General features: G+C 41.5%; 1 protein-coding gene across 3 annotated transcripts in view; it reads left to right on the top strand.

Annotated features, from left to right (window-relative positions):
• The window catches only part of SMAP2 (small ArfGAP2), a 49547-nt gene extending 29952 nt beyond the window's left edge, over positions 1 to 19595 (top strand). For 2 of the 3 annotated variants that reach the window (XM_033226955.1, XM_033226956.1), the window contains exons 2-10: positions 2837 to 2970; positions 5345 to 5430; positions 6458 to 6536; positions 9712 to 9798; positions 10850 to 10931; positions 11888 to 11997; positions 12795 to 12960; positions 13397 to 13713; positions 19445 to 19595. In XM_033226955.1, coding sequence (XP_033082846.1) covers positions 2837 to 2970; positions 5345 to 5430; positions 6458 to 6536; positions 9712 to 9798; positions 10850 to 10931; positions 11888 to 11997; positions 12795 to 12960; positions 13397 to 13713; positions 19445 to 19570 — 1187 coding nt within the window. In that variant the 3' untranslated portion in view covers positions 19571 to 19595. The remainder of the gene's footprint in view (positions 1 to 2836; positions 2971 to 5344; positions 5431 to 6457; positions 6537 to 9711; positions 9799 to 10849; positions 10932 to 11887; positions 11998 to 12794; positions 12961 to 13396; positions 13714 to 19444) is intronic. The other variant, XM_033226957.1, reaches the window with a different exon arrangement.
• The last annotated feature ends 4696 nt before the right edge of the window (positions 19596 to 24291 follow it).

Below are 24291 nucleotides of genomic sequence, written 5' to 3'. Positions count from 1 at the left end.
TTCACAACCAGCCTAAGCAACATAGGGAGACCTTGTCTTTAAAAAAATTTAAAATTCAGCCAGGCATGGTGGTGCATGCCTGTAGTCCCAGCTACATGGGAGGCTGAGGTGGAAGAATCGCATGAGGCCAGGAGTTTGAGGTTACAGTGAGCCATGATCTTGCCTCTGCACTCCAGCCTGGGCAACAGAGTGAGAGACCCTGTCTGTAAAAAATAAAATAAAATAAAAGTAACTACACCATTTCCCCATGTTTTCAGCCATATAAGTAACATTTGTCTCTTTTATTTTTGTTTTCTCTAGTTTCAGAATCTTTTGTGGAACATGTAGTTATTCACTAATCTAGTGTCTCAAAACTAAAAGAGACTGAGTATCTGGGATATAACTATCCCTATATTCACTGGGAAAAGGTTTCAGAAGGGATGTCAGTTGGGGATCTGCGGGGGAGAAGAGGCTCTTCTCTGGCTTTCCATGAAAATACAGTTGCCTGTATTTCTGTACTGAGGTCTTGTCAGTGGCTTCAGAGTCACCCCAAGGCTCAAAGTCTTAGCCTTGCATTCCTCAGAAGCAAAACGACTTTAAGTACTCTGGAGTGCGAGCTGTGACAGTGGCTTAGATGACTGGGAATTGCCTTTTCCCATCTTAAGGCCAGGAAGCAAACAGTGTAACGTTTCACAGCTGACTTTCAATTTTTAATGAATGCGTTTGGCTTCTGACTTTGTTAGTAAACAAATACATCTTAACTGTCTTATGAGTTCTAGACTCTGGAATCTAGAGCAAAGGAAAAATGCTTTAAGAAACATGAAATATTAACTTGGTGCCATTTTAAATCTTATATAACTTAGATCTTATTGAAGTTCCTTTATGAAAACTGTAACCTAAAATGGATATACAGCATGCTAAGAAACCCGATTTACATCAGTTTAGGGTTTTCATTTTGTGTTTGACGTGACACTCTCCCACCTGAAACAAGTGTGCAGATCGTTTTTGTGTTTATAAGATACATTGCGGACCAACTATGTAAATCCATCTGGGAATGTGAAGGGACTAAATATCTTTTTAGAAGATAAATCTGAGCTTGTGATAACAATAAGGCATTGGGATAAAATTTCAGGCAGAGAGCACCACCTGGTGGTAATAAGGAGAATGTGAGCCTTCTGTTGCAGTATTTGCCATAGTAAATAAGTGATATCTTTGTCAAAAAATTACATTCTTATTTGTAATAATCATGTATTCAAATTTCTAAAACTAATTTTCTGCCACATGATTGTAGCATTCCTTCATTAAAACTGCTGTCAAAACCTTCAGGCTGGCCAGGCGCAGTGACTCACACCTGTAATCCCAGCACTTTGGGAGGCTGAAGTGGGAGAAGTGTTTGAGGCCAGGAGTTCAAGACCAGCCTGGGCAACATAGTGAGACCTTGTCTCTACAGTAAATAAACATATTAGCCAGGCAGAATGGCACATGCCTATAGTCCCAGCTACTCCAGAGGCTGAGGCAGGAGGATCACCTGAGCCCAGGAAGACGAGGCTGCAGTGAGCTATGATGGTGCCACAGCACTCCCTGTCTAGGTGACAGCGAGACTGCCTCTAAAAATAAAAATTAAAAATTGAAAAACCTGCTGGCTAACCAAATAATTGTCTGTGTCCTAAAGAACTGAAGTCTTGTGCTCCTTGTCGTTCCAAGCGTAGGTCCTGTTTATAGAAAATCAGTGTCTTTTCACCTCTTTGTTGCATCCTCTAATTTTTATGTCATGCTTATTTTATGTGGTAAGTTTCTGCCAAGTGGGATAATGGAGAAGGAAATATTTCTGATTTTTCAGTAAGTTTTTGGCAGGTTTCATATGAGTCATTTTTTTTTCCTGGGTGAAAATTATGAAGAGGAGTGTGATAATTTTTCAGAGTGATTATTAGGATGAGTAAAGCTGGCAGGGGATGGGAGCTTCTGTAACAGTTTTGAATTAAAATTCATATTTGAGATTTCTTTTTGTTACTATAAGCATCTTTATTATTTGGCAGTCTAGAAATGAGATATTTCAGTAGTTGAGTAAAGTAAGGACATCAGCCTAAGGGGAAAGGATCCTATTAAGTTAATGCGAATGCATATTTTATAGGCCTGGGGTTGGGGGGAGGATAAACACAGTTTCAATTACAGGTTGAGCCATGGACAATCATGCCTTATCTATCTTTCTTCCTGGTAGGAAAACCGAATATAGGCCACCACTAAAAAGTGGTGAATACAGGCCCATCACCACTAAAACGTCTCTTGGGAGAGGACTGTTTATATAAGGTGCTCAGCCAAATAGCATATGATATGGCTTTGCACTCCTGGGATTTTTCTTAATATAAGTAACAGTCTTATAACATCCGCGTTTCAACACTTGTATTAGCAGACACTGTAAAAAAAATTGTACCATGCACAAATGCCCACATATTATATAATTATGTTTATATTAAATGTCCAGAATTGGCAATCCATAGAGATAAAAAGTAGATTCATAATTGCCAGGGGCTGGGAGGGAAGAGTTGGGAGAAAATGGGTAGTGCCTGATAATGGGTTGGGATTTCTTTTGGAGTAATGAAAATGTTCTGGAATTAGATAATAGTAATCATTGCACAACTATGTGAATACACTAAAAACCACTGAATTTTAAACACTTAAAAATTTTAAACTAAAGAAAAGCTGACACGTGGAGCAATGAGCAGAGTCAATAAACAGGTGGTTATGGTAAAAATTCTTTCACTTATGTTCTAGCAGAAATGTCTGATAATCTAATACTGTAGTTTAGGCCTTGAATGTTGTAATTTGTACTTTATTGCCCTGTTCCTGACTTTCACAGGGCCGCGATGGGCCTCTTGGAACATTGGTGTGTTCATCTGCATTCGATGTGCTGGAATCCACAGGAATCTGGGGGTGCACATATCCAGGGTAAAGTCAGTTAACCTCGACCAGTGGACTCAAGAACAGATTCAGGTACTTAGCCCAAGAGTGAGTCAGCTGCTCCCATATATCCATGTAAAAGGAATTCCAGATGAATTTCAGTCAAACCGGGCACAAAGGCAAAGATAAAGGAAAATTTAGTTGTTAAACACTTACGTCAAATTCTTGTACCTTAACAGAAATTTTTATTTTTTCTATTTAAGATACAAGTTATTCTACCTATATTTTACCTCCTTAAAAACAGAAATAGTCTATGGTCTAGGACTCCATGGGTCCACAAAAGTATTAAGAGGGATCTTTGGGTGATTTCTAAGACTCTTAGCACTTGCAGGTCTAAAATTTATAGTTTCGAATATTCACTTTTGGTCGGGCACAGTGGCTCAATCCCAGCACTTTGTAAGACCAAGGTGGGTGGATCGCTTGACTCCAGGAGTTCAAGACCAGCCGGGGCAACAGAGTGAGACACCTGTCTCTGCAAAATACAGAATTAAAAAGTTAGCTGGGACTGGTGGTATGTACCTGTAATCCCAGCAGTTTGAGAAGCTAAAGTGGAAGGATTGCTTGAGCCCAGAAGTTGAGGCTGCAGTTAGCCATGATCATGCCATTGCACTCTAGGCTTAGAAATAGAGTGAGACCCTGTCTCAAAAAAAAAAAGAAATCACTTTTTAAAAAAACCTCCAAATCATAGACTTATGGAAATATTTTATTGCTAAAATGCATACATGAATCTTTGTTTTAGACATGGAAAATATTTTAATGGTACATAATATTAAAAATATATCATTTGGCCGGGCGCGGTGGCTCAAGCCTGTAATCCCAGCACTTTGGGAGGCCCAGACGGGTGGATCACGAGGTCAGGAGATCAAGACCATCCTGGCCTACACGGTGAAACCCCGTCTCTACTAAAAAATACAAAAAAAAAAAAAAAACTAGCCGGGCGAGATGGCGGGCGCCTGTAGTCCCAGCTACTCGGAGGCTGAGGCAGGAGAATGGCGTAAACCCGGGAGGCGGAGCTTGCAGTGAGCCGAGATTGCGCCACTGCACTCCAGCCTGGGCGACAGAGCGAGACTCCGTCTCAAAAAAAAAAATCATTTTTGTGAACTCATCTTTTCTGTGATTGTTAATATATCTTTAGACACATACAGACATGGAATTAAATGATAACATTTCAAATTTCAAAAATTTTAAATAAGGCCGGGCGCGGTGGCTCAAGCCTGTAATCCCAGCACTTTGGAGGCCGAGACGGGCGGATCACGAGGTCAGGAGATCGAGACCATCCTGGCTAACACGGTGAAACCCCGTCTCTACTAAAAAAGACAACTAGCCGGGCGAGGTGGGGGACGCCTGTAGTCCCAGCTACTCGGGAGGCTGAGGCAGGAGAATGGTGTAAACCCGGGAGGCGGAGCTTGTAGTGAGCTGAGATCTGGCCACTGCACTCGAGCCTGGGCCACAGAGCAAGACTCCGTCTCAAAAAAAAAAAAAAAAATTAAATAAATTTAAACATAATTAACCTTAAAAGTATATTAAATAAGACAATGTATATATTATATTTATTGTCATCATCTTAAAAAGCTGTAACAGCTGGAATGCATACATGAATCTTGCATGCTGTTAGCTTGATGGCTTGGAGTGAGACTCCTAAGTTAATGAGTCTGGCTGACCTAAGAGCTGTACCTTGATATAGCTTCATTATTTTTTATTCTCTTCCTACATTGAAATGCTTTAATTTTAATTTTTTCTTTCTTGGGAGTAAAAGGGAAGCCCCTCCGCCTCCCAAATCCAGTTGCTAAAGTTGGTAATGGAAATAAGAGGTTACTCTTAACGAGAAAATGACTTTAGAAATTGCTTTAGACTGTATTTATAGATGTATTAAAGTTCTAAAAAGGTGAGTTACATTTTTCAGTTACACTTTACTCTGTCTTATGAAGGAAATTATATGCCATGAAGATATTTGGGGATTTGGAGACTTAAAAAGCTCTTGGGATTTATCCCTCACAAGTGTTAAGGAGTCTACTTAAAAGCTAATGGGAAACACATTTATTGGAATTGATTAATAGTATAAACTCAGAATGGTAACACTGATCATTGCCTGCCAAGTAGACATTTTAATTGGTAGCTGTGTATCTAAGACTGTCAAATGAGATCTTGATTTATTACTGAATTAAATGTATCTTGGTACACAGATATTTCAGTAAAAGGAACCTATGGAGTAGGGGGAAAGACAGCTTGGGGCAAATAATTGGGAATTCATAGTAAGGTAGAGAGAATCATGAATTGGAAATCAGAATCTTGGTTCTGACACTCTCTAGGTTGGTTCTTCAATTGTACAGTAGTGGAATTGGGTGGGAAGTTTTTCAGTTCTTTCTTGATCTCACATGCCATGTTTCTACATTCTCTTTGGTCACAGTGCATGCAAGAGATGGGAAATGGAAAGGCAAACCGACTTTATGAAGCCTATCTTCCTGAGACTTTCCGGCGACCTCAGATAGACCCGTATCTTTTCTGGAGCAACTTAGAAGGCTGAGTGGTATTCTGATGTTTGGGGAGAGTCAAACAAGACTCCAGTCCTGTAATGTGACTGGGTCATCTCTATGTGGATTAGTCAGTGTCCTTGCTTGTCCTCTGTCCTGCAACCAACATGCACAAAAAGCATATGTATTTGCGAATGTCAGAATTGTCATATGGTGTCACTTGAAGAAGACTCACTCTGGAATTAAGATTGCAGTAATTTCACTGTGAATTCTTCCATAAAGTTACATCTCCACTAGTTTATTTTGGATCTCTGAAACTATTGTTTGATTAAAAATAGTAGTTTATTGTGCTCTGTTAACCCTGGCAGTCAGCAAAATGGCCATTCATTTTTATCATCTTTTTATGTCTTGGGTGAAAGAATTAACTGTTGTTTACCAGTTTATCAATAACCAATAACTTTCTTCCACCATCTGTTCAACAGAGATAGCACCTAGGACACAAAACCAAATCCCCTAAAGGCAGTGCTTCTCAAAATGTAGTTTGTAGATCATCTTGTTAAAGTTCTTTTTTTTTTTTTTTAATGGATTCAGGTGGAGCCTGTTAAATGCAGATCTGGGGCCTTGCAGAAGACCCACTGGTCAGAATTTGGCAGTGGGGCACAAGAGTTTATGTTTTCAAGGGGTACTTATGTGCCTTTGTTTGAGGCCTATTGACCTAAGTGCTTTAAAATAGACATTTGACTGCTTTACCTATTCTAGAACAGCCACAGATGTATAGCCACCTCCAATGTCAATTTGTAGATTAATTCCACTTGCTGCTATCATTATACTGAAGGAAAAGCATAGGAAGTAAGGATTCCCTGCTGTAACTGTGAAGGAAACATTTTAAGGCTTTGGTCAGAGAAATTGCATATGAACAGGCAGGAGCCACGTGGGGAAACCAGGCAAGAGGGAAGGAGGAGAACAATGCTCCATGGAACACAATTGACCTTTTATCTTCTTACTGTTTGAGAGGCTAGTTGGATTCATCCTTAATAAGCTTTTTGCAGAGCTGTCGAAGGATTTATTCGAGACAAATATGAGAAGAAGAAATACATGGACCGAAGTCTGGACATCAATGCCTTTAGGGTTGGTTATACATCTTTCAAGTTTTGTCCATAATAAGTAATTTGCTTATTAAATCAGGCCAGAGAACACTTTGAAGAACTGCTACCAAAATACTCCAAAACCATCTGTTAAAAAATGCAAAAGTAGACCAAGTGTGGTGGCTCATCCCCTAATCCCATCACTTTGGGAGGCTGAGGTGGGAGGATCACTTGAGCCTAGGAGTTTAAGAACAGCCTGGGCAACAAAGCAAGACCCCCATTTCTACAAAAAATTTAAAAATTAGCCAGGCATGGTGGTATACATGCCTGTAGTAACGAGCTACTTGGGAGGCTGAAGTGGGAGGATCACGTGAGCCAGGGAGGTTGAGGCTGCAGTGAGCTATGATTGCACCACTTCACTCCCACCTAGGCAACGGAGTTTGACTCTGTCTCAAAATAAATTTTTAAGCAAAAGTAAAAAGTGCCAGTTACTGAATCAAGACCATGAGATATCATGAAAAAAATTTCTGCCTATCAGTGAATTCTTTGCCTTAACCTGTAGTTAGAAGGTGTTACTGATGATTCCCAGTTTTGAATTATTTCTTGAGATGGACATGTTGCATATAGTAGATCAAATAAAACAATATATGTATATATGTACTACACATATATCTATCTATATAGATATATACACACATATATACTTTTTTCCTGTAAATGAAATCAACAAAAGTAGGTGTAATTAAATCACCAGTTTCCTTCAGTGTGACCAATGTATATTTCCAGCATTACCTGCGGATAACCAGTGTGTTGGTGGACTGATTGCCAATGTGACCCTTGTTTCTGAGAAGGGCTTCAGAAGGAGGCTGACTACCAGTTGCCAAGAACACATTCCACCCTAGGCATGTTTAGAATCTGCAATACAGTATATGATAACTAGGACAAATATAACACACAGGGGGACAGACAGCGACAGCATGATTTCTGAAAGAGGAAAATACGCCTAACTAATGACAACTAATGGAGAACCAATAGATAGGACTATTTAGACCTTTAAATAACCTTTAACAAGATTCTACAGAAAATTCTCTTAGGAATAATTGGCTATTTCTCTAGTCACAGAATTATTGAGAGTAAGGGATTCTTCACTTCCAGCACAGGTCCTACCTATCTATCATCTATTCTAGTTTTGTAATAATGATATCATAGACAGTGAAGTCACTGTTTGCGTGGAGCTCTAAGCCCTTCTGGGTAATTAAAAGTTAAGCTAATTGGAATCCGCTTCAGATTGATCTTATGAAGCTGTGTGAAAGGGGCATTTAACTGGTAGGTGAATTTCAACACAGGCAAGTAAATGTAAGGTAATACATACAGTTAGGTAAAAATGATTCGTTCTCAACTTTGTATGAAGGACTCTTATCTTGCAGTCATCCAGAAAAGGGACTTGTCAGTATCATATCTGTGCCAAGAAAGAATTAACCCAGTGTGCAGCTACAGCTTGGATGGCATCATCAAAAACAGAACCCAAGCACACACATTTCCTTTTATTTGTAGAAAACTGTGGTCTGTCTGCCCAGCTCTGTTCATTGTGCCTAAAGATATGAACTCAGATGAGGTCAGCAAAGGGTATCTGAGATAATTCAGATGATGAAGGAGTAGAGTTGCTATTTGTACACAGCTATTGTAGAAACAGCAGCTCTGCCCTCAGGGTATTCATGATTACGATGCTGATGTCCTGTACCCATGAAAGCAAGCGCGGTTACTGGATGTTTTTCTTAGGAAGGAAATAACCTCCCATTTACCAAAAAGCTATTTCAGAATTTGTTATTTAATATACTTAGATTTTTTTCATATTCTTGTGAAGATTTTTATGCCAATAATTAATATTTGCTAAGTGAAGACATTTAATATCAAATGAAAAGAAACTGGCTTTGTTAAAAACTATTCTTTTCATTTTTAACTTAAATGAAATGTCTGTATTAAAGACATACACTTCATATGAAAAAGCTGCATGTATTGATTGTAAGATTATTTTAGAGAAAATGAAAATTAAAGTGAAATATTCATGCATACTCTCACTATCTTTGCTAATAATTATCTTCTTGGTGTGTTCCCCTTTCTTTCTATATAGTTTCTTTTTGGAGGCATAATTATAATACAGTTATATAGACTTCTCCTGCCTTCATTCCACTTAACATATATTTCTATGTTGCTTATATGGTATTTATAATTTTTAATTGTTGCATCATCTTTCAGTGAGTAGCTAAATCACTGAAAGTAATAATTTATTTTACCATTTCCCCTCTGTGGCATAAGTGTTATTTAAGGTTTTTTTAGCATAAATAATTCTGGGGTGAACTTCTTGGTGCATTTAACCTTTTTCATATTTTGGACTATTTTCGTAAGATACATTACAAGATATGGTATCATCTAGGTCAAAGGATTTCAACATTTGTCTCTTCCTAGTTTTGCCAATATGCTTTGCAGAAGTTGTACCATTTGACTCTCTCTCCTCAGCATTGTATAAGAGTACTGGTTTCACTTCATCCCTACCAACATTATAGAAAGATCTTTTGCTCTGCATAAAGTGCATTTTAAATTGCATTTTTTATCACTGGCAAGACCAAACATGTTTTTCATATGTATGCTGTACTCTGTATTCTTAAGGTTACTTTGTGGTTTTGTTTTACATTTAGATGTTTATTTGACTTTAAAACTTAATTTTTGTTCTTCTAATCTGTAAACTTGAAATTAAGGTTTATTTTCTGACTGTTAAAAAAAGAAATGACTATTGAGAGGACCTATGATTGAATTTATGATATCACAAAGGACATAAGCTGAGTAAGATGAACTTATTCGCTAGTATACCAAGATGAGGGGAGACCTCTCAAAGCATGGGCAAATTAAATTTGGGGCACAGATGGGTAGCATACTGGTAAAATGTTTTAGCGTCTGTACAGAGCCTCGACTGCAAATATCGAGAGTCCTGAGTGGGTTAGGAGGGCGGGTGCCTAAGGTGTTTGGAAGACACCTCGTACAGCATTGAGGCTAATGTGGAAGAGGTCAACTCTCATGCTCCACACCAAGACACCGCCTCTCAAGCTTGCATCAGAATCAATAGGGATTTGGGGTGTCCTTTTCGGACACTTGGAATTATAATTTATCAAACTATTAGTCACCTTGAGCCCTGTGTTCTTTGTCTTGTTAAATCATTACAGAAAGAAAAAGATGACAAGTGGAAAAGAGGGAGCGAACCAGTTCCAGAAAAAAAGTTGGAACCTGTTGTTTTCGAGAAGGTGAAAATGGTAAGTTGGGAAGTATTTGCACTGAATGGACAGCCTAAGGTATGTGTATATTTGTGAAAGGGAGAGTAGGAGGCCTCGTGGTGAGTACCATTGCACCATCACAGCTGGGGCTAGAGGGTTCTGCATCTGGATTCGATCACCTGCTGTCATCTCTGCTCTCCCGTTACCAGTTGCTGCCTAAATCTGCTCTGTAAGAGCTTCTCTTTGGGGTCAGATGGGAACTCAGGAAATGCATCTGTTCCGTCTAAGCAAGAGGCACGTTCCAAGCCAGAATGCCAAGGCTGTGGGACACCTTCTGAGCAGATGCTATTTCCACATTAGTCCTCTTGTTAGACCTTCTGTACCCCATTTTCCGATTTCAATGAAGAACAGTCCAGAAGTGAGGCCATACTAGACCATTTTAAATGATCCCTTCTTATATTCTTGCTTTGTCATGTTGAAACAGACACCCTTCTTTTTCCACAGGACATTTTGTGGCTGTAGTAGTAGAATCTCTAATATAAAAGCTTGGAATCTTGGGAGAGAGGACTTTACTTACTATTGCTTAAGGAAGAGTCTTTTATCATCATTCTGAATCACATTGTCTATGGACACAGTCGCTAGTGATATTGGCAGAGTGAATTAGGTAATCTTTAAACCGACCTCCCTTTCGGTGTTAAAGTAAAAGGTTTTCTAACCACTGGGAGATTTGTTGGCTCTTGGCTCTTGTACCATCAGATACCTCCCTTTATTCTTGGCTTTTCCTGGGACCAAAAACTGCTGCTTCTGTTGGATCCCCTGTTCTGTGGTTGTCTTGGTTTCAGAAAGATCTGTCTCTTCAGGACGCCAGACAATCACAGGCGATATCTTTGTTTTTCGCTTCAGGTTTGGTTTATGCACTTCTGCCTCCTGACTTGATTCTTTCACCTGACACTTCCTGAGTTTCGTTTCTTTGGTAACTCTTTTTGAATAACAGTAGCCCTACCCACAAGAACACCATGGCTTTACAGTGGAGATGGGAATAAGGAGTTCAAAAACACCTGCTTATTTCTGTACCATATTTTCACCTTAGCCACAGAAAAAAGAAGACCCACAGCTACCTCGGAAAAGCTCCCCAAAATCCACAGCGCCTGTCATGGATTTGTTGGGCCTTGGTAAGAGTTGGACTTTCAGCTTCCATGTTCTTACAAATTTTAATGAATTCTCAGTGACCCTGGAAGATAGGTAGAGATTTGATTCTCCAGTTTTGTCTTCATTGGTAAGACTGTTCTCTCGCACTCTTCCTGACCTGTTTTATATCTGAACAGTTGCTCTAAGGAAGTGTTTACCATGACACTTTTCAGAGTGACAGTATGGTGTAGTGGTTAAGAGCATGGCCTTTGGAGCCAGTGTCCTGCTGTCTGTGACCTTGGGTAGTTTACTTAACCTCTAATATTGCTTTCCTACTCTGTGCAGTGAGAATGAGTCTCTACTTCAAAGGTGTTATTGGAAGGATTAAATGAGATAATGCCTCTAAAGCTCTTAGCCCCATGCCTGGTACATACTGAACCCTCCATAAATGTTAGCAATTTTGCTAAACCGCACCTTTGAACCTCATGTCACTTCCCTGTACTCCACTCCCTGCCTGCATTCCTTTCATTTTTCAGATGCAGCCTGTTTCTGAGATGGCCTGTGGTCATTTTTCTCTAAACCTTTGAAATCCTGAACTAGTGATTCTACCGTTTCAGAAAGAAAGCCTGTTGTTTGCCTTTCACAGCACTGATGGTTGCACTTTGTTTCTATCCGCTTCTGCTGACTTAGGTTATTGGCTACTTAGGTTTCTAATAGCCAAAAGGGAGCCAGCCAGCCCCCTACTGCGGTGCTGAAATAGCTTTCAGGCCTGGGCTTCTGCTGCCCTGTGCCTGATAGCTGGGCTACAGGCTTCCCCAGAGCACTCTGGGAATGTGGGGTAAAGCCTCTTTTGAGAAGCCCCATCCATGCTAGGTGGTTCCAGAAGTCTAGATTTCTAGGTCCATGAGCTTATGGGCCACTTTTGCTTTTTGTCTAGAATAGAATGAAGGCATGGGCTTAATAAGCAGTGCTGCATCTTAACTTCGATCTCTCTTTCTAGATGCTCCCGTGTCCTGCTCCATTGCAAATAGTAAGACCGGCAATACCCTAGAGAAGGATTTAGATCTCTTGGCCTCTGTTCCATCCCCTTCGTCTTCAGGTTCCAGAAAGGTGAGTCTTGTGGGCTCCTCGGGATTAAAGAACATTCTGAAATGGGTGATTTTGATATATCTTAATCATAGAACTAAGTCATGCTTCCTTGGTGGAGTTGGACTTTGGTTTTCTTTATTCTTCATTCTTCCCTTAATATTGTGTCATTTCTGTCACAGTCTAAGATTGCTGTTCATGCCATTTTTTTCTCCTGCTCAAAAAGAGTGGGCCCTTTGAGTTGCTTCTACGGAAAGTGTGTGATATTGTGAAGGCTGATACTTGAGGCTAGCTCCTAGGCCTGAGTTACTGCCAGAGAATTGTGGGTAGGAAGACTTGAAACCTTTAATGGCTACCATTCGTGAAATGCCTGCAATGTCTCAGGCATAGTGTGAGGTGGTTTTTGTATATCATTTTGTGTATTTCATTAATAATTTCACATCTTCACCACAAACCTGCAAAGTGGGAATTTTACAGATGTAGAAATATTAGTTCATAAAAGTTATGTGACTAGCCTCTGGTTATACTAGTAAATGACTACACTGGGATCTAAACTCAGTTCCCCCTGCTGCATCATTTGTGGGTTGTTTTGTTTGTTTGTTCCTACCAAATCACATTATTTTGGTGAAAGGAAAGAATTGTAACAGAGCTTAATTATCAGGTGTTTTCAGATATTTCAATAGTAAAAATGTCAGGAAGCTATTAACTTGAACCATGAATTCTTATTGCAGATGTTAGGAACAGCAGAGAGGGAAGGGAGATCCTTAAGGAGACCCCCATGAGAACCATTTCAATTCTTCCCCTGCCCTCTTTGCCCTAAGGCTGTAGGTTCCATGCCAACTGCAGGGAGTGCTGGCTCTGTTCCTGAAAACCTGAACCTGTTTCCGGAGCCAGGGAGCAAATCAGAAGAAATAGGCAAGAAACAGCTCTCTAAAGACTCCATTCTTTCACTGTATGGATCCCAGACGCCTCAAATGCCTACTCAAGGTAGACTTCCTGGGTATCATGGCCATGTGCCAGATAGAGACATGAGGGCTTCCATGCAGGAATTATTTACTGTGACAGAGGACAGTTACTTTGGGGACCAGGATGTCATACAGCAAACAAACCTGAACATGACCAAAGTATCAGCAGATAGAAATTAATGTAACTCAGAGTCATACTTCTGTGGAGTCTGGGGTCACACTTTGGTGAAGTCTAACTCAAGGTCTGGATCTGGACCCTAAAGGGAAAATGACTCAGTCAGCAGCCCATTGGTAAGCCATAGCAGGCCTTGTAGAGACTCTAACTACTTTGCTGCGTAAAGAGCATTGTGAGTAGAGTAATCCTGAGAAATTCCAGCTGGAAAGGGGTAGCCAGGGAGAGTTTGGGCTGACTATGTTTTTCACTCTTTAACAGACCTGTATATGTGTTTCCTTGACAGCAATGTTCGTGGCTCCTGCTCAGATGGCATATCCCCCAGCCTACCCCAGCTTCCCCGGGGTTACACCTCCTAACAGCATAATGGGGAGCATGATGCCTCCACCAGTAGGCATGGTAGCTCAGCCAGGAGCTTCTGGGATGGTTGCCCCCATGGCCATGCCTGCAGGCTATATGGGTGGCATGCAGGCATCAATGATGGGTGTGCCGAATGGAATGATGACCACCCAGCAGGCTGGCTACATGGCAGGTATGGCAGCTATGCCCCAGACTGTGTATGGGGTCCAGCCAGCTCAGCAGCTGCAGTGGAACCTTACTCAGGTAAGATATCCCCATTTTACTTGTAGCAAGAGTTTTGAGCCTTCCTCAAGTTTGTTTCTCCACTTTGTACCTCTCCACTATCCTTTGAGTCCTTTCCATGTAAATGAGATAGTGCCAGAGACATTGTTAGGTTTGCTTTTTGTTTTTTTTCCCTAGAAGGTCTGTCTAAAGTCATCCTTTCTGAGGAAGAACTCCTCAGTTCTGTAGAATAAGCGCAACTGCCTAAATCTGAATCTCTCCACACATTCTCAAAAGCAAAAACAAACATACAAAAAAACCCTATACAAACAATGAATGCAGATATTCTCACAACAATCTCATTTGGTAGACAAGGTTCAAATGACATGGCAATGGGCATATAAACACCGAATCTAGCAGAGCCAGCATCACAGAGGAGACTGTAAAAACAGAAGATGGAGCAGGGGCCTAGCAGTGATACCACAGATAAAGTAACTCCCCAGAAGGAGAAGGACCTACCCTCATCAAAGACATATTGAGAACAGGTCTGAGGTGTGGCAGATTAGAACTCTGTTTACTTGGAGGATCAAAAATAAGAGACTTGAGATATATAGGAGTATAGATAGTAACCTTGGGAAAGCATTGCTTCTCGGGGAGATGGGCATGGCCTAAAAGGAGGAGGTACCCTTTGGAGGACTGGTGGTGAAGGGAAAGAAAGACACGAGAAATGGAAATGAGAATCACAAAATCAAATATATACCTTCTTCTCTCTTCCAAAATAACCACTTCACTAATAAAAGATGGTGCTCTTAATCTAAGAAATTTAGTAAGCCTCCCCAAACCCTCACACCTATTATTGCTGATTGAGAAAAAAAATAAGACCTTACAAAATAAACCAAACATGGCAGCTGACATTTGTGCAAAACTACTACAAGAAGAAAATAGAAAATGAAAATCAAAACATTTTACATAATGACTATTCTCCCTCAAAAAGCAGTCATGAAGCAGAAGAAAATCGTTACACTATTTATCAACCTGAATTAAATGTCCTTAAACAAATTTTTGCAGATAAGACAAAACACCTTAAATCAGAAATTCAAAAACTTAAAGCCAAAATGAATAAAAAACTGAATGTTGTGAAATGAAAGTTTACTGAACTCAGAAAAGAAATTGAAGAAAAAGCCAAAATGTTCTTATAAAGACTGAGTTACAAGTTAGCCAAAGAACAATAGATTGAACTGAAACTATATTTGGCATTGAGGAAAGGCATGAAACAGCGAAGAGAATAAAAACTAAATATAGAAAGGAGTAAGAAGAATCAGATGGAAATTAATATGGAAGTCAGGCAAAGAAAACCTAACATACATATTTGGAGATGCCCAAAGAAATAAAGACAAAATAAATAAAATATGGGACAGAATTAATGTACTTAAAACTACAACACCAGAAAACTTTCTAGTAATAAAAGACTTGGATATAATAGGGGAAGAGCCCATTGTGTATCAGGGAAAATTGACCCAGAACAGTAAACTCTAAAATATATCCCAGTTACTACAGATTTTAAAGAACATTAAAAATATTTAGGGTGGCTGCGCACAGTGGCCTACACCTGTAATCCCAACACTTTGGGAGGCCAGGGCAGGCAGATCACAAGGTCAGGAGATCGAGACCATCCTGGCTAACACGGTGAAACCCTGTCGCTACTAAAAATACAAAAAAATTAGCCAGGTGTGGTGGTGGGCGCCTGTAGACCCAGCTACCCGGGAGGCTGAGGCAGGAGAATGGTGTGAACCCGGGAGGCGGAGCTTGTAGTGAGCCAAGATTGTGCCACTGCACTCCAGCCTGGGCGACAGAGTGAGACTCCATCTCAAAAAAAAAAAAAAAAAAAAAAAATATGTTTAGGGCTCCAACCTTTTCCATATCTCCTTCTCACAAAAATCTGTCACAACAAACAGAAAATACCCAGGCTGACATCAGACTTTCTAATAGCAAAATACAAAAAGAACAACAAGGAGAGTAGTAGTTTAAAGACGCTCAAGTATATGCAAGACAAGACAAGCATTTTACAGCCAAGCCAGCCAAGCTAGCCTTCAGGTATCAAGGCTGTAAAAAATAAATATGCAAGAACTCAGGGAATATCACACTTATAAGACTCTCCTGGGGAATCTAACAGAAGATAAACTTCATCCACCTAAGAGGTGACTGGGGTCATTTTCATTTTTGTCAAAAGAACTGATGGTGAGAATTGAATGTTTGAGAATCTAAGACTAAAACAAAGGTAGTGACCAGAATATACATTATATTCTGACAAACAGATACAACTAAAAATAATGGAAGGAGAAGGGAGAAAAGTTGAATAATAAATATTGTATGGGAAATAAGTACAAGTCAAAGGATGTAATAAGCTGACAAACCAAAACATGGAAGCTTGAATAAGGAAAAAGCAGACCAAGGACATTGCTAAAAAGTATTAATATAAAGGTAATCACTAAAACATGTGGGATGTTCTGAATACCAAGATAATTTTCCCTTCCCTTCCCTTTCCCCTTCCGCTTCCCCTTCCCCTTCCCTTCCCTTTCCCTTCCCTTCCCTCCCCCTCCCCTCCCCTTCCCTCCCCTCCCCTTCCCTCCCCTCTCCCCTCTCCCCTTTCCCCTCTCCCCTCTCCCCTCTCCCCTTTCCCCTCTCCCCTCTCCCCTCTCCCTTCTCCCATCTCCCCTCTCCCTTCTCCCATCTCCCCTCTCCCTTTTTCCCATCTCCCTTCTCCCATCTCCCCTCTCCCATCTCCCCTCTCCCTTTTTCTTTTCTTTTCTTTTTTTTTTTTTTTTTGAGGCGGAGTCTCGCTCTGTCGCCCGGACTGGAGTGCAGTGGCCAGATCTCAGCTCACTGCAAGCTCCGCCTCCCGGGTTTACGCCATTCTCCTGCCTCAGCCTCCCGAGTAGCTGGGACTACAGGCGCCCGCCACCTCGCCCGGCTAGTTTTTGTATTTTTAGTAGAGACGGGGTTTCACCGTGTTAGCCAGGATGGTCTCGATCTCCTGACCTCGTGATCCGCCCGTCTCGGCCTCCCAAAGTGCTGGGATTACAGGCTTGAGCCACCGCGCCCGGCCAACCTTTTTCTTTTCTTTTCTGAGACAGAGTCTCACTCTGTCACCCAGGCTGGAGTCCAGTGGCACAATCTCAGCTCACTGCAACCTCCACCTCCCGGGTTCAAGTGATTCTCCTGCCTCAGCCTCCCAAGTAGGTGGGATTACAGGCACCCACTACCACACCTGGCTAATATTTTTGTATTTTTTAGTGGAGATGGGGTTTCACCATTATGGCCAGGCTAGTCTCAAACTTCTGACCTGAAGTGATCCACCCGCATTGGCCTCTCAAAGTGCTGGGATTACAGGCATGAGCCACTGCACCCCGCTGAGAATTTTTAAAAACAGACTACAAAGTGCAGCAAATACAATAAACACAGTTAAAATATAATATGATGGAATAAAGACCAAACATACCAGTCATATCAGTAGGCAACTCTTCTATCAAAAGAAAATGATGTTCAAATTGGCTCACAATGCAACACTAGTTTTGTACTAGGTACAAAGAAATACAAAGTGATTTAACGTGAAAACCAAGAGACGGGCAAAGGAATACCAGAGAAGTGGTATGGTGCATGTGTACTGCACATGTGCATGTATATGCTATCTTTATCAGGGTTATACTTATTTATAAAAAGTATTTTTATGTTTTTGTTTCTCTGTGGTCCGGAATAATTTATGTAGTACTGGTCTTTGAAGGTTTTGTGGAATTCCTGTGTGAAGTTTGTGGTCCCTATTGCTTTCCTTTGTAGCAAATCTTTGATACATTTCTCTGTTTCTTCTATGGAAGTCAATTTTGGAAAACTGTATTTACCTAGATTTTCCATTTCACCGAGGTTTTCAAATTTATCAAAAGTTATGCCAAGCAGTCTCATTAATTTTTTTCAAAGAACCAGGATTTTGATTTATTGGTGCTACATTTTTCTGTTTTCTACCTCAATTTTTGGTGTCTCTTTCCATATGCTTTCTATGGGTTTACTTTGTTATTTTCTAGCTTTCATAGTGGAGATTTTAATTCACTTATTTTCATTGTTTCGTTTTTATTTACATAAGTAATGGAATGCTGTAAGTCTGATGGGAATATGTCAGAGGGACACATGAGCCAACTTCCAGTGGCTCTGACTGGCCAAATGTGAGACAATTTGAACATCAAAAAGACTAACAACAGTAATGGATTATGACACACTGAATGGAAAAAAAACAAAACAAAAACCCATGAGTCCATGGTGATATTTTTTAAAAACCGGATGTGGAATGGAAGGAGAAAAAGCCTTCTTTACAGAAGAATGATAGTAATTGTAAAAAGAACAAAGGATTCCCACATTTGCAAAGAAATGCCCTTCAGATTATTTATGAATTATAATGAAAGAAATATAGCCACTACCTTAGCCAGGTGACCAAATTACTGGCAATGGAACAAAGTAATATCATGTGCTTCCTGATACTTTGTACTAAGAAAGACATCGTATCTCCTCCATAGAATCTTGCCAAAAATATTTAACCTGGATCCAATTATGAGAAGATGAATCCAAATTGTGGGATATGCTACAAAATAACTGTCCTGGATTTTTAAAAATGTCAGTGTCAGGAAGAAATGGGAGGAAGTGGTAGGGAAGCTGTTCTAGATTAAAGGAAACTACAGAGATCTGAAAATGAAATGCCATGTACATTAGAATATTGTGTTAATGTTAAAATTCTGGAGTGTGTTCATGGTTTTGTGGTTCTGTGAAAGTGTTTGTTCTTACGAAGCGCCTCCTGACTTAGGAGTGAAATGTCGCGATAGCTGCAGCTTTTTTTTTTTTTTAATCTGTGGCTTTTGATGCTCATCCAAAAAATGTAAGTTTTTATATAAGGAGAGAGAGAAAATATGGCAAATGTTAACAGTTGGTGAATTTAAGGAAGAAGATATATGGGTTTTATTGTACTATTCTTTCAACTTTTATGTAAGTTTGAAATTTACTTTAAAAGTTGGTAAAGAAAAAGAATTTATATAGCAAATGTACTAGGCTCAGGAAATTCAAGGCATTTTTCTCCATAAAGTATTTTTCTGTTCACTGCTAGGGGGCCAGTCTTTCCATCAAATTCATGAAGGACCCCTGCCCTATCCTGCCCGAGGCCTTATTCCACTGACTTTTCTTCCAGCTCCTTCCCTTCTCATACACTGAAGCCACATTAGTCTTTTTTACCCCCTGCCTTTGTTCATTGCGAACAGTCCAGTTCCTTTTTCTCCCCTTCTGCAAATGAAAGAGCCTGCCCAAGCGCTTTCCCTGACACTGACAGTAATAGCTGTGCTGAAGATGAGGCGGGAGCGCTGGGGAGGGGGCTTTCCTTTCAGCTTTTAGGATTGGCCAGGCAAGTTAACAATAGGCCCCTTTTATTTACGATGAGGGACTGGAAAGGAAAAAGAGAGGAACTCATGCTGATTTTCTGTCAACTAGATCCAGATGCCAGGATGCCTTCTTTCCCTCCCTGAGCTTTAGTCTCTGTCAACATTGCACTCCCAAAAAGTCATTCATGTACATGGCCTTGAAATGATCTGACTGCTAAGGTCCAGGGTTTACTTCCATTAACAGAGTTTCCCTGTGTCTCATTCTCCCCATCCTGGCAGAGAAAGGAACTCCCACTCTGCCTTTTGCACTAATTGGTAGAATGCCCACAGCCTGGTCTGAAAGTCTCCTCTCTCCCTTTCAGATGACCCAGCAGATGGCTGGGATGAACTTCTATGGAGCCAATGGCATGATGAACTATGGACAGTCAATGAGCGGCGGAAGTGGACAGGCAGCAAATCAGACTCTAAGTCCTCAGATGTGGAAATAAAAACAAAACACCTGTATGGCTGCCATTCTCTTCAGCCCTCGCTCTCCCCTTTCCACAGCCTCCACCCCTGACCCCCATCCTCTTTTCCTACCTCTCTGTTTGGTTTAGAAATTGCTCAATAAGTCATTTGGGGTTTGGCATCCTGCCCAGCCACTTCCCAAACATGAAGACCTCTCTGTTGCTTTATGTTGTACATGCCCCATAGCCATCCCAGCGTCCTCCCCAGTCCTCTCCTGGCACCAACACCTTAGAAGTTGTTGGCAGAAGGCACTTAAACTGTGGGAGAAACGTGCACACCTTTGAGTACCTTCCCTCAAGGTTAAAGCTCCTCAGACTCTCAGAAGGGTCTGTAGGTGTTGTGTATTAGGCAAACAGGGGAAAGCTTAGAGGTCCTTCTGTATGTGTTAATAAGCTGTTTCTAAGTGTTTAAATTTGAAGGAGAAGCATCATGTTCTCATGATTTATGGGAATGAAGCAAGTACTGAAATCAAATTAAATACTCCCTGGGTCCTGGGTCAGTTTGACCCTAGCCCTGGGGTGAGGCAAGCCCCCTCCTATGAGGATGAGCAAAAATACTACTCTCTTCACCCTGAGTTGCTTTCCGGATCTGGGGCTTCAGGACTTGCTGCTTCAGTCAGCCTTTATTAGCACCAAAGACTTTATGAAGATCCCACACACAGACACACATCCCTTCCCGCCTCCCACCTGCCTTCAGTAGGATCTGGCTCCGTGGCTGGAGGACAAACCCCTAGAGTGGGAATGCAGAGCTTAACGTGTACTGCTTGTGTGTGCACGTGAGAGTGTGTGTGTGTGTGTGTGTGTGTGTGTGTGTGTGTGTGTGTTTGTGTGTTCCGCCTCCCATCCTCTCCCCATCTGCTCTGGGTATTTTTGTTTTTGTTTAGTTTTAGGTTTACAACAGAGAGGAGTTAATTTATCAGCAGCCTAAAACTGTTGTGTTTTTCTTACGGTTAAAAAATGCCATGTCATTGATAACTCCCTTTCTCCCTTCCCTTCTCCCAGTCTGCTGATCACTCTTTCATGCCTGTGTATCCAGGGTGCTCTGTTTCCCCACCATTCCCAGGTGTACGAGGCAGAGGGCCGGGACAGCTTTCCTCTCAGTCATTGTTCACCCCACTTGAAAATTCAGACAAGAAAACTTTGCTTAAGAGATTTCATGTGTGGGAACTACAGTTCCTGGCTGCCTTTCTCCTGTGTATGTGTAAATTCCTTAATAAATATTGCAGGGAAGGACTGTGTGCTTGGCCATTACTGTGCGTCACTCTTGGAGGAGGGTGCGTTACACTCAGGTTTTCTGTTTTCCAAAGGCAATTCTTTCACTTACTGTATTTTGGAAAATTCTGTACTTCTCATACCCAAGGGCGAGGCCCAGGCTCCAGCAGTCAGAAAGGGGGCCTCTCTCCACTGGCATCTAGAGCTGTGAGCTGAGGGAACTCCGAAGATGGGCACCTGCTAGAGTCACAGAACATCAGAGCGGCATGCCTTTCCCCCACAGATGGAGAAACTGAGACACGGAGAAAGGACATGGTTGGCTGATGTCCACTAGAGAACCCTGGGCAGAGCCGGCAGTAGCCTCCAAGTGTCTGGATTTCCAGCCCCTTGTTCTTTCCCTATGCCATGGCAATTAAGTAGTGAGTTGAAATTCCTCTCTGCCGAGAGAGCAGTAGCTTTGGCTGGTAAAGGTAACTCACCCCTCTCTGAGCTATCGGAACTGGGCCTTCCAAATCAGTGTCAGGAATCAGAAACAGGACACTCATTCCTGGGGGCAGTACGAAATACAAAGGGAAGAAGACCGTCTTTAGTCTGTTTCCTTCTCCCTTTGACTCCCTTTCTGCTCTCAACAGATGTGATCTTTGGACCCTTCCTCCCTTCTTTCCTTTGAGTACACGCTTTGAGTCCTTACAGATGTAAGTGGGAGGACAGTTCAGTGACTAGGAAAGTCGGCTCTGGGTCAGGCTGCCAGTGTTCCTATCCCTTCCTATGCTGAGCAAACTACTGAACTCCTGTGTCTCCGGGTAAAATAGGGACGATGGTAATAGGATAATAAGCAGTTCCTGTGATATATTTAGCACACTATTGGGCACTTAGTAAGCACTCAGGTATTAGCAGGTATTGCATGCCAGATCTGTGTTAGGCAGTAGCTCATTTGACAAACATTTAATAAGTGTCAGTAATGTGCCAAACATTGTTTTAGGCTCTAGAGACAAAGCAGTGAATAAAAACTCTCCAATCTCATAGGGTAGTGTGGTAGGAGAAATGGATAATAAACAAATAGATTTAATTCAGACAGTATAAGACAAGGGGAGAGAGTGGGTATGGGGCCATTTGGACGGAGTGGTCAGGAGAAGGTTACATTTGGACTGAGACCTGAAGACGCAGCCAGTCTGTAGAGATCTGGAAAGAGTTGGAAATAGTTCGGGGGCATTAGTTTGGGAGTCGTGAGGATACGGGTGTTATGTAAAGCCATGAGAGCGGTTGAAGTCACTTGAGAAAATAGAAGAGAACCGAGTCTGGGAACCCATCAGCATTTAGAGGTTGAGAAGGATGAATAAGATGAATCTGAGATAGTTTCTGCTTTTAAGAAGCTCATGGTCTCATGGGGCAGCAAATTTATAATTTCTTTTTTCTGTTTTTGTTTTTGAGACAGTCTCGCTCTGTCACCCAAGCTGGAGTGCAGTGGTGTGATCATGGCTCACTGCAGCCTTGACCTCCTGGGCTTACACAATCCTCCCAACTTCAGCCTCCCCAAGTAGCTGGGACCAAAGGTGTGCACCACCACACTGGGCTAATTTTATTTTATTTTTTTCGTAGAGACAAGTTGCCCAGGCGAGTTCCTGTGATCCTCCCACATCGTCCTCTCATAGTGCTGGGATTACAAGCGTGGGCCACTGTGTCCAGCCTGTAATTTCCTATACAGGTGGATAATGGGAGCTGAGGTGAGGGGGGACTTAGCCCAGTCAGGAAACCTTCCTGAAGAGAGTGGCCCTTGAGCTGAGTCTTAAAGGGAGAAGTAGCAGTTAACCAATGAATTGGTGTGGAGAAGAATATTCCAGACAAATAGTGTCATGTGAATAAGGATATAGAAACCTACAAGAGCATGGAACATTTTGAGAGGTACAAACATATTTCTAGGGTATGAAGTGAGTGTGGTGTGCTGTGGGAGAGGTGGAGCTGGACCAGGTTGGGGGGGCCTTTCCACACCCTATGAAGGAGTTTAGCCCGAAGTATGAGTGGTGGAGAGACTTGGTAGATTTGAGTTTTAGATAGCTCACTCTTGCATCACTGTAAACAGCACATTTGAGGAAACAAGACCAGAGGTAGGGAACCAGAAATGGCAAGAGCTGACCTAGGGCTGTGGTGTTGGGGGTAGGGGAGAATGGAGGGGCTTAGAGTAGCAGTTAATGATTGATCATGAGGCATGTGAGATGCTAAAAGGTGTTCCACAAAAATGCTAAAATAAGCATAAAAAAGACTAGATTATATCGCTTCATATCTAGAATATAGTATCTACAAAGTAATCTCTTTGAAAAGTCCTGTAGTAGACCTTTTTCGTAGTTTTCTAGCACTTACCAACACTTACTTTACCATGGAGTCAATTTCTCTGGTATATCTAATAACCATAGAATACTATTTGGGGAAAAGCAACCAGAAGAATACTTTAGGACAGGAGTATCCTATCTTTTGGCTTCCCTGGGCCACATTGGAAGAATTGTCTTGGGCCACATGTAAAATACTGATAAAATGTGATATCTGATGAGCTAAAAAAAAAAAAAAACAAACATAATTTTTTGTTCTTGTTGTTTTGTTTGTTTGTTTTGTAGAGATGGAGTCTCACTCTGTCGCCCAGGCTGACTCTCGGCTCACTGCAGCCTCTGCCTCCCTGGTTCCAGCAATTCTCCTGCCTCAGCCTCCCGAGTAGCTGGGACTACAGGCGCATGCCGCCACACCTGGCTAATTTCTTTTGTGTTTTAGTAGAGATGGGGTTTCACTGTGTTGCCCAGGCTGGTTTTGAACTCCTGAGCTCAGGCAATCCACCCACCTCAGCCTCCCAAAGTGTTAGGATTACAGGCGTGAGCCACCAAGCCCGGCCCTCATAATGTTTTATGAATTTGTGTTGGGCCTCATTCAAAGCCATCCTGGGCCGCATGCGGACTGTGGGCCCAGGGCTAGACAAGGTGCTTTAGGAGGTAGAGTTGGGAGGTGTCAGTATTGGATAAGATGTGGGATGGAGAGGGAGGAAGCAGTCAAATCTCCCATGTTTCTAGATTATGTGAAAGAATTTACAGAAGGAAGAGAAGTTGGCTTTTCTCTAGGAAGGGAGAAGTAGATAATTAGGAGTTTGGTTTTGGGCTTGTTGAAATTGTGTTGCCTATGTTATATCCAGGTCTGGCTGACCTGGATTTAAATTGGATTTAAGAGTCTGAAGTTCAAGGAAGAGGTCAGGCTGGAGAAATTAATTTGTGAGTTAGCCCATGGAGGTGGTAACTGATACCATAGGAGATGGATGGGAATCACCTAAGGTGGGTTTGTAAAATAACAGCAGTGGGCTGGGACAATTTGTGGGGAAATATTTATTTTTCATAGAAGTTAAGGAGGAAAGGCCCAAGAAGGAGAGGGGGTGGAATGGGGATGAGGAGGAATAGTCAGAAAGTTATGCAAAACAAAACAAAACTGTAGGAAAGCACAATGCCAAGGAACCCTAG

This window comes from Trachypithecus francoisi, unplaced genomic scaffold (genome assembly GCF_009764315.1).
Source record: "Trachypithecus francoisi isolate TF-2019V2 unplaced genomic scaffold, Tfra_2.0 Lachesis_group12, whole genome shotgun sequence".
Taxonomy (NCBI): domain Eukaryota; kingdom Metazoa; phylum Chordata; class Mammalia; order Primates; family Cercopithecidae; genus Trachypithecus; species Trachypithecus francoisi.
The sequence above is the reverse complement of the archived record's forward strand: the minus strand, read 5'-3'. Positions and strand labels throughout refer to the sequence as shown.